At 35.9% G+C, this 14,523-nt stretch overlaps 1 protein-coding gene across 2 annotated transcripts in view; it reads right to left on the bottom strand.

Moving 5' to 3' along the window:
- tubgcp6 (tubulin gamma complex component 6) overlaps positions 1–14,523 on the bottom strand; it is a 41,248-nt gene that overhangs the window by 6,013 nt on the left and 20,712 nt on the right. For both annotated transcript variants that reach the window (XM_069908839.1, XM_069908840.1), the window contains exons 10-21: positions 12,666–12,805; positions 11,239–11,388; positions 9,475–9,556; positions 7,911–7,999; positions 7,220–7,335; positions 5,323–5,461; positions 5,090–5,212; positions 3,521–4,853; positions 3,210–3,292; positions 1,902–2,103; positions 703–871; positions 197–338 (exon numbers count right to left, since the gene is read on the bottom strand). In XM_069908839.1, coding sequence (XP_069764940.1) covers positions 197–338; positions 703–871; positions 1,902–2,103; positions 3,210–3,292; positions 3,521–4,853; positions 5,090–5,212; positions 5,323–5,461; positions 7,220–7,335; positions 7,911–7,999; positions 9,475–9,556; positions 11,239–11,388; positions 12,666–12,805 — 2,768 coding nt within the window. The remainder of the gene's footprint in view (positions 1–196; positions 339–702; positions 872–1,901; positions 2,104–3,209; positions 3,293–3,520; positions 4,854–5,089; positions 5,213–5,322; positions 5,462–7,219; positions 7,336–7,910; positions 8,000–9,474; positions 9,557–11,238; positions 11,389–12,665; positions 12,806–14,523) is intronic.

Genomic DNA, 14,523 nt, shown 5'->3' with positions numbered 1-14,523 from the left:
ATAATCATTAAACGTGGGAAAGTTGATCTGCATAGGACATGCACAGAAGTATTTATTTCACAGATCAAAAAAATAGCTGAGCATAAATACAAATATTCTCAATAAATTTTTAAAATTGAAGTTTTTTTTGTATTTCATTCAGATGCAATTGTGTAAAGCTCATCTTTTCCAATCTAACCTAGAAAATTAAATGTACCTTTTCAAAGAGCAGATCACTAAGTGACTGAGCAAATTCTCCATCTTCCATCAAAAGGAAGTGTCTTAATGTTTCAAAGTGCTGCTCAATGTTCAGTTCCACAAATAAATAATCAATTATGGCTTTATTTACCAGAGAAGCACTGAAAGGAGAGAGGGTTATTTAAAATACAATTTCCCAAATACAGAATTAGCAAAATATTAACCTTTTATATTCCGCAGTCATTTTGACATCAACAGATCCATTTTAAAATCAAAATGCAACACAAATCTTTTCCTACAATTTTGTCAGCGATTAGTAGTTATAAACTGAAATGCATCATAGAATATCTTTTTACTTGGATTTTTTTTTTCCTAATTATTTTTGGTGATTCTCTTTATACAAGTAAAATGGCCAGTTTTAAGTAAAATGGATGTAAAAAGTGGTCGAGTTAGAAACATGAAAAATATCTTCTTGAACCTGCACAAAACTAAAATTGAAATGAATATCAGGAAGGAATACTTAACTGTGCGACAAGAGGTGCTGTTATGGAATGCTTCATTAACACTGGAAGTGAGACAAGACTGCTTGCTTGCACTGCTGTTGCATCTGTGGCTCTACGAACAGAAGGATGCAAGGGTGGTAAACAGGGCTCAGTTACGATATTCTGAAGCAGATGTGAGATGGGTGGCTCGGCTGGAGCAGGAAACAAAAAGCAGAACGTCCACAGTTGAAAAAAGACAATCCAATTATATATTCCCAGACTAAAATCGCATTCAGTCAGCGAACAACTGCTACCACAAGTCTTCAAAATTATTTCCATCCCATTCTCTCCCCCCCCCACCCCCACAAGAACAACTTCAAGAAACTCGGTAAATTGGCAAGACATGAGACCCTTTAGAATCCTCAAAGAGAAAAGGAATAAATTTAGAAGCCTAGTGCAAATTAAAAATCCAAGAGTTTTTGAATGACGAGGTTATGTGAACTCACACACTAATTTTATACCATACAGATTGATCCTTTAAGCACCAAAAACACAAATACTGGAGGACTTCAGCAAATCTCACAGTGTCCATGGGAGGCAAAGATATATAACCGACGTTTCTGGCCTCAGCCCCTCTTCAAGGCCTGAAATGTCAGTTGTAAATCTTTACCTCCAATGGACGATGTGAGAACTCCAGCATTTCTGTGTTTTTACTACAATTACAGCATCTGTAAACTTTAGCACATTTGCCATTAGTCATTACAAAGTTACTAAACCAATTTTCTGATTTCTGACCAGATTTCTCCTCTAGCTCAAATACGTTAACAATAGAGGAACATCACTTCCAAAGTCACGATTAATAACATACTCAAATGGTACTAATGATTAATGCAGTATGTACTGATTAAAATTAGAAGGAAATTATTCCTCATTGATAAAAGGTTTGAGGTGAGAATACAGTTAAATTCTTAATATGGTCAGTGTTAACACGAAAGGAAAATCATTATATTTCATTGCAAATTAAATTTGGCAACTACATTAAGAACTTGAAAGCAATAGCACTAAACTTAATTTCAATCAGAGGGTCGCTCTCACGGGAGCAGATACAAAAGAAAACTGCCTTCAATATAGTCTGAACCCCAGTCCCGATCACTGGTGCTACAAAGGCGTTGTGTTAACTGCTACATCAACCTTGCTGCCCTGTTACCATCCCAAAAATTTCCATAAATAATGAATGCTTACACATCAATGCATAATTGTCCTGGTACTTTTCTATGCAGTATTGGCCTGCCAATTTTTTGAGGTAGGCCTGCTCCTTTTCCCAAAGAGAAACTTCAACCGTTTCTTCTTGTATAGGACCCTCTTCCACACTCAAAAGGTCAGTTGCTGACTGCATTACGTCTTTCGGTGTCGAATCTGATTGATCCCCGTGTGCACTTTTATTCTGTAGGATAGATAAAAATGAAATATCTGCCAGTCATCATTTCATAAGATGCCCAAGAGTAGGTAAATATTTCAGTAATCAAATTCAACCATAAATTCACATAATCTATAGATCTGGAAATTCCTTGTGCTAAGAAAATGGTTCTCAACCTTTTATTTTCTATTCACATACCACTTTAAGTAATCCCTTACTAAAATATGGCATAGGATGCCATTAGGTGCTGTAAGGGATTAAAGGTGGTGTGTGAGTGGGAAAAAAAAAGTTGAGAAATACTGGGCTACGCGTACCTTGTGTATTTCCTGATAATACGCTTTCAATGAAAAATTATAGCATAATAAATAAAGTACAAAATAAATAATAATCATGGCAAAACAGATAAAAGCAATTTTAGGTATTGTTTTTTAGGAAAAAAAGATATTCAATTCCTGTTATGCCCCTTTGGAAGGTACTCCTGCAGGTGTTGAGCTGATGTACAAACTCAAATGGGGCACAAATATTCTTTGGGAGTAATAACTAGGTCTCAGTTCAGTGAAGTGACCTAATAAACCACTCAATAATATCAAACTGCTACAAGGAAAAATCTTCATCACCATTAAGTCAAATATTCTAGCCCGAGAGCATTCCTTAAATTTTGATTCATAAAATATGTATATTAGAGATTACATATTCTAAAGGATGATTTGTTCCTGGTTGTGCTCCTTTGTTGGTTTAAGACCACCTTCAATCACTGCTTTGCTGGGGATGATGAGGAAATTTAGGATAATGACCCGATAATGATGGATGAATGAAATATCTGTCTTACAATGTGGCAGGAGTAGCAGGAGTGATTATACTGGCCATCCATCCATCATACATGACTTGTGTGCATTCTATTCTCTCCGAGTCCCACCAATGCAAATCCCACAGATTTAAGACTCTCCATACAGACAAACTAAAGCTTGAAAATTCCAATTGACTGCACTCCCACACAGCAGGATCTGTGCGAAATCCTTTGTTCTCTCCCCATCTCAGGCAAATCAGGGTCTTCAAACATGCAATTTGTGTCAATAACGACACGCTGCACAGATTACAAAACACCGTGACATTCTGTATTTGAAATAAAATACCTCATCTTGAATGCACGTGGTTTGAAGAGAGGGAGTGGACGCCTCTTTCTGTGGATTTTTACTGTTGTCTTTTTCACAGAGACCTGCAAAAGATAACTAATTGTTAACTATACAAAATTGTTTCACTAATTTATATTTAAATATCTAAATGTAAAAAAAAACATTTTTACATTGTAATCCAATTTAATTAGATAAAAATGATTTGTACAGATTATAAAAAGTTATATTGTTTGTCCACTAGAATTGTTTATGAGAAGAAGCTTCAGATCAAAAATTAAAATGCAATCCTACAAAAGCATCGCATATCTTACTTTGTGATTCATCCTGGTTTTTGTTTTCATTTCCATTTAGCTCAAATTCAGGACTTGAGAGATCTTTAATCAATGTGGATTCTTTCGTGATGTTTATTTCTTCTTTGGAAATTGTGGGACATATAATTTCACCATTTAGTTTTTCTTCAGATTTATCTGGCACGGTTATTTCTGACAGTGATTGTTTGTTGTAGATGGTGTCTTGAATGGTGGAATCAGATGAATGACCAGCCACTGATTTCTGTCTTGGAATCAAATTTGCTTCCACATCCGGTGTCCATTCACCAATTTTAATATTTGACTGAGAAGGGTGCCCAGAAGATGTCCAAACAAGTAGAGGAGATTCTGAATTAATTTTAGACAAAGTTTGAGATGACTTAGTAGGTTTTTCCCACTGCAGTCCAAATGGTTCTATATTGGATACAGTTTTACCAATTTGTAGACTGGCTTCTGACACATGTCCATGGATGTTCCACCTGTATCTACATGGTTCTACGTTGGAAACATAATCACCAATTTGTATATTGGCTTGTGATGCGTGTCCATGAATGTTTGCTTTTGGCCAAGATTGCTCTACATCTGAAACATATTCACCAACCTGTATGCTGGCTTGTGATGCATGCCCATGAATGTTCCATCGTGGTCTAGATGGTTCAACATTAGATGAATACTCGCCAACTTGCAAGTTGGATTGAGAAGCATGGCCGTGAATATTCCACCGTGGTCTAGCAAATTCAACATTGGATACATATTCACCGATGTTTAGATTTGAATTGGACACATGGCCATAAATATTTCCATGTGGCCCTGAAGACTTACTATCTGATGCTACCACTTTGATCTGTGTATCAGAGTGAACATTGGACTGAGAATCCATTTGTAAATGGTACTTGCTTTCTGATATATTTTCCTGGGCACCCACAGATGCTGCTGAAGGAATACTGAAATCATGTTCAGCTTTGCCAAACTCTCTATATTTCTTCTCATTTGATAGTTCTGAACCGATTTCCTTCAGGGCCTCATCAATTACTGTGGCTCGCTGAACTATTTCGGGAGCAGCAACTGGTTCTAATTGCTCCTTTGGGAGAAAGTCCTCAAAAGTTATATCAAGCAAACATAATTCCTTCTGGCTTAGATTACAGGTTCGGGATAAATGTTGCGATCCATCATCAAGAGCATTTTCAAGTCCACTTTCTATCTTATCACTTTGAATAGACTGTTCATACCCATCATGTGAGGGAAGCAACTCGGGAGGTGCAATTGTAGCCTCTTCATTCACTGGGGCAAGCAAATTCTCTTTCGGACTGAGTATTCTATTTTCACTTGATGTTACCTGAAACAGAGAATTAGGCAATGATATTTATAATAGAGCCAGTATTTTAATCACTAAAGATGAATAAAAAGTAGTTAATGGCACTTTTCAAGCTTCAATTCTATCTTATCTGCTAAAGTTATGAGACAATTTTTAAATCCACAGTTTGACAGGTTTCCAGAATTATCAAGATTTCTTTGGAGTAGAAGAGAAGAAAAATAAATATTTGGAGATGAAATGCAGCTGTAGTACTGCACCTCAGAGTTCAACTCTTGAGAATCAAAACCTTTATTCAATGGCTCATGATGGTGCAGATCCAATCCAGGAATAACATCCGATTTTTCTCTTTCCTCTCCCAGTGGCAACTTCTCTAGCAGTGCCTGAGACATTAAAAAAGTTAATCTAAGATCGATCGAGCAATATAATTCAAATAGAAACATATTTCACAAGTCATCCAATTGAAATGCAAACCAAGTGCTTGCCCAACTACCTGAAGTCTTTTTTGATCGTGAAGGAAAAAGTCGATGCGTGCAGACTCTAATTTGTGCCTCTGAATTTTCCACAGGGCTTTCTGCTCTCGTCTTCCTGCTTCCTTTGATAAGTTGCTATAATCCTCAATCAGTTGCTGCCTGAAAAATAATTTCAACTTTCTTTAGTATTCTGACTATGATAAAACTGGGCTCATACGGGGACGTAGCCAGGTTCTGACGTTAGGGGGAGCGAGCACATAAAAAATGCACCATGACACATACCAGATAGTGAGTCAGTGGTCGAGTGGCGGGCCGCACTGATTTTTTACAGCAGCGCCATGTCCACAGCGCATACTAAATAATTTTTAATACATTTACACTTTTATTTGCATTCAACATCAACACACAAGGACTTTCAAACAAGGGGTTCATAAGTCCAGGCAGAGACGGGAATCAGACTTAAATGTAAGAATAGATGAGGAAACCTGGTCTGAACTAAGTCAGGAGAGTATGAGCGATATGATAAATGTAAAATATATAGTATTTTTTGCATCAATTATTACCTCACACCACAGAAACTAAATAAATTCAGACTTATCAGATCAATGTTTTAGATGCGGCAAAGAGGTACAATTTTGTTTTACATTCAATCTGGTTATGTTCTAAAGTGAGACCTTTTTTGGGTCAATCTAGGAAATTTCAGGAATTAAATTACAGATAGATTACAGGAATTAAATTTTGACAAAACCCAGAATCATTACAGGGATAAGACCTATATTGAAACTATCTAAATATCGAATAGAATTTGTTTAAATTGCATGGACAATGGCTAGAAAATGTATAGCAGTTGCATGGAAGTCTGATTTGCATCTAGGTATGGCACATTGGAATGTAGAAATACATAGTTGTATTCCCCTTGAGAATGTAGAAATACGTAGTCGTATTCCCCTTGAGAATGTAGAAATACATAGTCGTATTCCCCTTGAGAAAATTACCTATAACTTAAGAAATAAGTACGACATATTTTTACAAGTTTACCGTCCATATTTACAATTTTTCAGATGCAAATCTTTAATTGTCTTCTGTCTAACCCTCTAGACCTGTGTTGATCTCCTCCAAAGAAAATTAAATAGAACATCAATTTATGATCCATGGAGTGTGTGGCTCTTTTCAGCAATCAATTCTACTTTCTTTTCCTTTTTTTCTTTATCTTTTTCTCCTTTTATTGATTTTTCTTTATATCTACGTTTTCTGTGGGCTTTTTTCTTGGGAGGGTGGGGGTTGAGGTATAACCATCATGGAATAAATACTGGATTTGTATTTGTAATTTTTAATTTTGTAATTGACTGCATGTACGGTAAAAAAAAAATAAACCATTAAAAATATCAAAACACAAGGAACTTAAATAAAATACAGTTTTAAAGGAAGAACATAATTTGAAAGCCAAGGAGAAATAAATACCTTCAGAGCTATTCCCTCTCTCAGGATGCCAACAGTCAGACCGCTTCCCCGAGCATATTCTTGGAGTTAGAGTGGCCCACCAGCGCATCACGAGACTGAGCAGTGATTACACACCCCACCCCCCTCCCCTCCTCCAGCTACGCCACTGGGCTCATATCCTGTACCAGTTTTAACCAGTGTTCCAAGAAGCAATTGAATCTGTCAGAAGGTCTGGGTGTTCTTCTTTAGTCATCTCAATGAGGTAGCCCATTGCTTAAATAGTTAACGTTTGCAGTTCTGTCGACAGTGCCCAGTATCATTTGATCCATAATCAACATCAAGGGAATTCAGGAAAAAAGCATTTGATGTAACATTTTAAGAACGAGAAGAACAGAATACCAGTTGAGAATCATCTTCTGCAAGAAGAAACAAAAAATATTCCCTCTCTCTTTTATAATCCTGTATACATTTCGCTACCTTGTCCTTTTCTCCAATTCTTCCTCTTCTGCTTTATGTCTTTCTTCAAGCTCTACAAGTGCTTGAACCTCCTTTAAATCTTTTCCCGTTTCTTGTTTTTTTATTGCATTTCGACGCTGCTCAAAATAAAACAATCAGTTTCAAAACATGTACAATTTGATTAAGAAAATGGAGTTAAAGGAAAGTGCTCTTCAGTTTTATAAAAATGTTGTAAATATATAACCAAACAACAGTGTAGCTGTTGAACAACATACATTCAATATACTTTATGAATAGCAAGGTTTTGTATTTTCCATATCAAAATTTTTATTAATTAAAAAAATTTTGGACATCCAGCCCTTTTTGCCCTTGCTACCCAATTGTGTCCTACATTCCAGGTATATTTTGAACAACACTAGAAAACCGGAACACCTGGAAGAAACCCACACAGACACAGGGAGAAAGTACAAACTCCTTACAGACCAGATTCTGTAACAGCTTTGTGCCATCAATATCTGATGCTCATCTGAATCTTTTATTGTTCTTAATCTTCAAATCAATCTCTTTTCGTGACAATATTTAATGCTATAAAATCTTAGCAAGGTGTGCTCTTCAGACGGAAAATTTGTTGACATTGTAAATGGAACAGGAAATTATGCAAATCCGTTCACTCTGATTAAAAGTTGAGTTAAACCCATCACAAAAAACCCACCTCTTTGTCCTTTTCATATTGTTCCTTTAGTTCCAGAAATAGTTCCCGTTTCTTTACATCAAAAGCCTTTCTTTCAGCTAACTGATTACCTGCAAATTGGAGCATTAAAAAGATAATGTGCTATTTAAATAACATGAGTTTAAAACAATCAAGGATTTTGCATGATATAAAGTCACCACAATTTTATTTCAGTGCGGAATTAATTATCTGTTTACTATCATTGGTTAAAAAAGTGCTGATCAGGAAATCTGAATTAAAAATAGAAGACGCTGAGGATTTTTGAGGTCAGGCAGCATTTGGAGAAAGAGAAAATATTCAAGGTTCAATGATCCAAAAAATTAACTTTTCTTTCTCTCCCCGTGGATCCTGCCCGACTTGCTGAGTATCGCCAGCATTTTGTGTTTTTATTTTATACTTACCATAAACATAGTTAATACTTTTCAATTAGTCATGAATAAAGGCCCTTCAACCAGCCTGTGTCAACCATCAACTAATCCCATTTTCAGTCGTCAACCCATAACTTTCTATCCCATGGCAATTTAAGCACTTATCTAAATACACCCCAGATGCTGAGAGAGTACCTGTTTACACCATCCCTCAACCAGTGCATTCCAGATTTAAGCCGTTTTATTAGCCATGAGAAATTAAAATCATCTTGAAACAACTTCAAGTTTACATTTGCACAAGCTTTCAGTGTGTACATACTTTTGTCACAGGAAAAAAATGTGCACAATGTAAGATTTTTGCACATAATGACAAGTGCTTGAACCTTTAAATCTTTTTCCGTTCCTTGTTTTTTTTTTAAATTGCATTTCGACGCTACTCAAAATAAAACAATTTAAGCAGTTTCAAGACATGTACAATTTGATTAAGAAAATGGAGTTAAAGGAATGTGCTCTTCAGTTTTATAAAAATGTTGTAAATATATAACCAAACAACAGTGTAGCTGGTGAACAACATACCCTAACTGCATATTCTCCCAGCTCACATCTACTCATTATCTACTGTATCACGTTATGTGTTATTTGCACATTTCAAAATTCTATCTTGCAGCACAAAGTCGTTAGTACTACACATCCAAAAAGAAAAAATAAATAAAGGTCTCTGCATTGATTCTTGGGAAACACTTCCATCTAATACAGAATTTGGAAAACAATTGACTGCTCTGTCCCTTTAAATTACTGGTAGTTTGTTATCCATATTACCACCAAACCTTTGATCATTACCATTAACTTCCATAGGACTTTTTCAAATGCTTTTTAAAAATATATATTGACCACAACTTCTGATCCTTATATTCAATAAGGTCAATCAAATACCATTGCTTTTAATGAATCTTTTATTAATGTAAACATTGTTTCTAAGCCACACCACTGATCCGTGTGTAGCATGTGCAATGTTCCAGTCCTTTGCAACCTCTCTGGTAAACAAGGAAGATTGGAAGGTTACACCAAACCTTTCCACAATTATCCCATCTAGACATGGTGACATGATACTCTGCATCTATTATTGAAACAAGTCATTTTTAAAACAACTAGATGCTCATACGCCAAAATACACATACTCTTAAATGTAGCCATTGTTCTTGTCGCGGTTTGTTGAGCTTGGACAATTAACTCCTGCTGGGCAATCTCCTTTCTCAGATTCTGAAAGATAAATTATTGGTGTTTCAGCTGCATTGTGCGATCATGTACAGTAAAATCCCCATTATCCAGAATTCAAGCAACCTGCAGCCTCAAGTAACCGGCAAAATATATCGTGGAAAATAAATAAGTAAAAAATAAAGTTTAAAATTGGCGCATCTGACTAGTTAGTTTGTCAATCCACACAACGTGCAATCTCGAGCAACTGTAAAAACTACTTATCTGGCAGATACCAGGAATTTTACTGAACTTAGGAAGATTTTCATCACTGACAAAAATAGATTTTTTTTGTAAGACATTGTAAAGGCTCAAAATGGTGAACAGAAGTGACTTGAATACAAGATAAAATTAATTGAAAATTAGTAAATGACACAAGATGATTAATCCCCAAATCTTACGAGTATTTCACATATATAATGAATAATGAAAATCTTGTACAGATACATAACAGACATTATAGTGAATACCAGTATCTCATATTTCATGAAGTGTGGGCTGAATTGGACGACCGCCTGCTCACAATGAAAACTGCAGCACACCCGACTACCGGGAGCACAAAAAGATTTAACTTACTCCTTCCTACAAATTGTCTCCTATAAATACATATAGGCAAAAATCTTAATTTTATTTCAATAAATGTTATTTTAAACTTCATGATTGCTTCCAGGGGCTTCTACAGCAACTTTATGTCTTGAACTCCTGTGTCAAGATACTCCAAAACTTCAAATTACAATTTTTGTAATAATAGAGAAAAAGCAAAACTATTTTAAAGAAAAAATCTTAAATTCTTGAGATGAAAACGCCGTTTGCAAGACCAGCAACTGTCATCAAGTACAAACTGCCTTGAAGAATTACTTTCAAACCACTGCAATCTTTCTGGATGGTCAGTATCTTTAGCATATACTTATTGCCCAGGTAAACACACCACGTAATAATAGCCACATGTCCACCATCAAGGGAAGACTCTATGCCTCTACTACTTCTACCTCTGCAGGGAGGAGAACTGATTCATCAGTTGAGAAAGATAGTAGGTGGTAATCAGATTTCCTGGTGTATGTTTACAAGATATGAATCTTCATGTCCTTTGGAGTTAACTCTGAAAATTTGCAGGATTACTCCCTTCTCTTAATGGGTCTGCCCTGCTAGTAGGATAGTCAGTATTGAGAGCAATCCCCAGATGTTTGTGGCTTTACAAGATTAGTGTGCTAGGACTGACTTTGCAGTGTACATATTCAATGGATAGGTTGATAATGGATAGTCAGCGATTCAACCTCAGTTTTTTTTTAACATATAGGTTTAATTTTCAAATTAGTGGCTTGCATGGACATTTTCATATATAGACCGTACCACAGGTAAGGACAGCAGATTAAATCTCCTGGCTTTACTGCAATCTGGTAGTTTTCTAATCATCATTGTTTTATTTTCAATTCAGATCAAAATAACTTGAAATTGAAGTTTCACTGTTCCCATGATGGGATGTGAATTCATGTCTGTGGGTTGCAGACAAACACCTCCAGATTATTAGCCTCTTAACCAATCAAAATAATTTCAAATCTTATTGAAAATAGAAAATATTCTTTACATTAAACACACAGAAAGACAAATACTCATTTTCAGATTAAGGTGCAAAATTCTATTTTTCATTGGTCTAAAACATAATCTCTTGGATATGTACTTCTATTCACCTTTGCCTCTCTGCTGATCGAATTGTAACGAGCTATTCTCTCCATTCGACTGATATAAACAGCAGAGTCTCGCTCTATTTCCTCCAACTCCTCCAGAGAAAATGTGACAGAGATGTGGGGAACGGGAATGTCAGACCAGCAGATGTAATGCTTTGAAAAGACACAGACATAAATGCAGACAATCTTCATTATACTCATCAAGTAATCTTGAAGTGATAAACAAGCCTATTTGTCACATATTTAAACTAACAATTCTTCAGAAGTGATAAATAGTTTCTCCCTGCTACTTCAACACAGCTTTATCAGTCAATGGACCAGAAGGGCTGAAGTCTAACATTCAATTTCTCAATTGCATGATTTTTATCTGGGTACAAATCATCTTCAGTGAATTTGGATTAAATACTATGAAGGGTTTCAGCTGGTACAAATTGGTACAGAGTTCAGTTGCTTTCTCTCTGAGAATGTGACATTAGAATGTTTGCACTGGGGGAAGCGTCCATAACTGCACTGAAATTGTTAACTATTCCCCAATAGCTAAGAATAAAACTAATGAGTAATAACCCTAATAAAGAAAATAGAACGTTTTTAAGACTTTCAATCTAATTTTAGTATTTAGATGTGCATGTTTTTGGTAATATTCCATTAATTGTCAGGCAGGGAGAGAGGTACTGACAAGGAATTACTGTAATGGTAGTTGAACGAGTTGTTCATGAGTTTTTCAAAAAATATTTTATTCAGAAGAATATTATCTATCAGTGTAAAAAAAATTAATGTAATGTACTTTTTTCTGAAGAAATCCAATGCTGTCAAAAATTCTTTATAAATGACTGCTGTGTTCAGAGAACATATACATTGTAGCTTCATACACATGCGTATTGCAATACTAAATACCCCTTTTACACAGATGTTAAAAGACAGGAATGAACCTATCAGAGCCGATGCGTTTCGACCCGGCTTTTCTTGGTTCAGTGTGACAACCCAATCTGGCTTTAAACATGGGTCATTCACACACCAATTAAGTGGGATCTCTGTGTAAAAGGGGTAACACACTAGATGTCGCAGTTTTACTCAAAAACAAGAGAGGAACAACAACGAACTTGGAATTGCGGTTTATGACAATATTTGGAAGACTTCCAAATAAACACAGTTTTGCAAGCTATTTTCACAATCCACCTCCATGTATTATTTTTTTTCATGGTTAATACACCAAAACATTTTCTATCAATTTGTTAAATATTAAAAAATTATTAATAAGTTTCCTGAATTGGATTTGAACAAACAGCACACTGAGAAATTAGAATCTTTGCAATAAATCTGGTGTATTAGTGTTCACTAAGGAATCATTTTAGTTTCATTTTATCTTTTGCTGTCAACTCAAGGTTCAGCTTATTCATTAGATAAAAGCAGTTCCAAAAAGAACATCATACCATTGGGCAGCATAACTTCAGCAAATTAATAGTCTTTCCACAAATATAGATGTCATAAGCCACGTGAGCAAGGAAGAGGGGAACACTCTCTTCAACTTCTTTGGAAGCGAGAACATATCCGTGCGTCCAGTAATGTTTATCTGTTATATAAATGTTAGAAAATTAATGAATCGATGTTCTTTGTTACTGGAATTTCATCTAATAGTTCCATATCTTTTGAAAAATTCCTGCAAAACAATAAAACACCTGCCTTCGACCCACGAGCTACTTCAACATGAAATAACGCCTTGAGTCCATATTGTTCACCATCCATAATAAGTAACAAAAAAATCTTATTTTGCAATACTCAGCACATTTTAAAATATTAAAATAATTGTGTTAGTAAAATTTCTATGGATTTGTTTTTAAGTATAACATCAGGTAACTTGTATTCCATTGTTTCCCATCTTCCTTCTTTCATTTATTAAGAAAAAAACAATTAGAATGGGTGACCCCAGAACTACATAGCCAATGCTGGGTTGTTTCCCATCTACTCCAAACCAAGAAAATCATAAGACTCAATTCTATGTATGAAATTGATTCACATGTGAGAAGATTGTTTCCTGCTGAATCACTAAATAAGAGTTGATAATCTTTATTAACGAGATAGAGAAGATTGTTTATAAACAGTGATCTGTTTTGACCTAGAATCCATTTTCTGAAAGGGCAGTGAAAGCCAATTCAACTATTCCTTTCAAAGAGAAATTGAGAACAGGAATATTTACAGGGCAATAGGGAGTGAATAAGAGCTGTGCCACCATGGAGTGCCTTGCTGTATTCAATGGGGGAATTAACTACCACCTAGGCCCCTTGGCTGGGCTTTAGTAAGGCACACCCTGACCTTGCCCACCCCCCCCGCCCCACACTTCATTGAAGAGAATAAAATGAGGTTAAGTTATGTTAAATAACTTTTATTAGTTATTATGCCAGGAGCCCAACGTCCCCACTCCCTTCTGGTTCCCTAGGCTTCAGCCTATTAAGTCTAATGGTTAATCTGCCACTGGGTGTACTCATCCATCATTTCATTAGCGTGACAGCAGTTTCTTTTGTGCTGTGACACTCTAAAATTCTCAGTGAGTGAAAGGAAACTAACAAAATGACAAAGACACTCCTCCTATGGAAACTGAAAATGTCTAGAGTTTCCAAGCATTAAGAAAGTTAGATAGTACTATATTTTGTGAGGTGTTCGAGGAGATTTGGTATGTCACGAAAACTTCTACAGGAAAGCATTCTGGCCAGTTACATCCCTGTCTGGTATGGAGGTGTCAATGCTCAGGCCAAGAAAAAAAAACTCCAGACGGTTGTTAACTCGGCCTGCATCATCACGGGCACGTCTTCACTCCGTTGAGGACAAGAAATTAGTAAATGACACAAGATCCCCAAATCTTACGAGTATTTCACATCTATAATAAATAATGACAATCTTGCACAGATACATAACAGACATAATAGTGAATACCAGTATTCACGACAAGAGGTAGTGTCTTAAGAAAGCAGCCTCTATCCTCAAGGAGCCCCAGCAACCAGGCCATGCCCTCTTCAATCTGCTATCATTGGGACAAGAGGTAGAGGAGCCTAAAGCTGAGCATTTGGCTGCACAAGGACAGCTTCTTCCCCGCTGCCATCGGGTTCCTGAACGATCAATGAAGCAAAGACACTGAATTTTAGTGCTCTATTTTAATTATTTTTGCAAGGTAGTTTATATGAATGTTTGAACTCTGACGTTGCCACAAAAACAACAAATCTTGTGACTTGTTCATGGCAATAAATTCTGATATTACAGTTAGTGAAATCATTAGGACTTCCACTGAAAACAACT

The sequence above is a fragment of the Narcine bancroftii genome, chromosome 13 (genome assembly GCF_036971445.1).
Source record: "Narcine bancroftii isolate sNarBan1 chromosome 13, sNarBan1.hap1, whole genome shotgun sequence".
Lineage (NCBI taxonomy): Eukaryota > Metazoa > Chordata > Chondrichthyes > Torpediniformes > Narcinidae > Narcine > Narcine bancroftii.
This window is presented reverse-complemented; position numbering and strand designations above follow the sequence as displayed.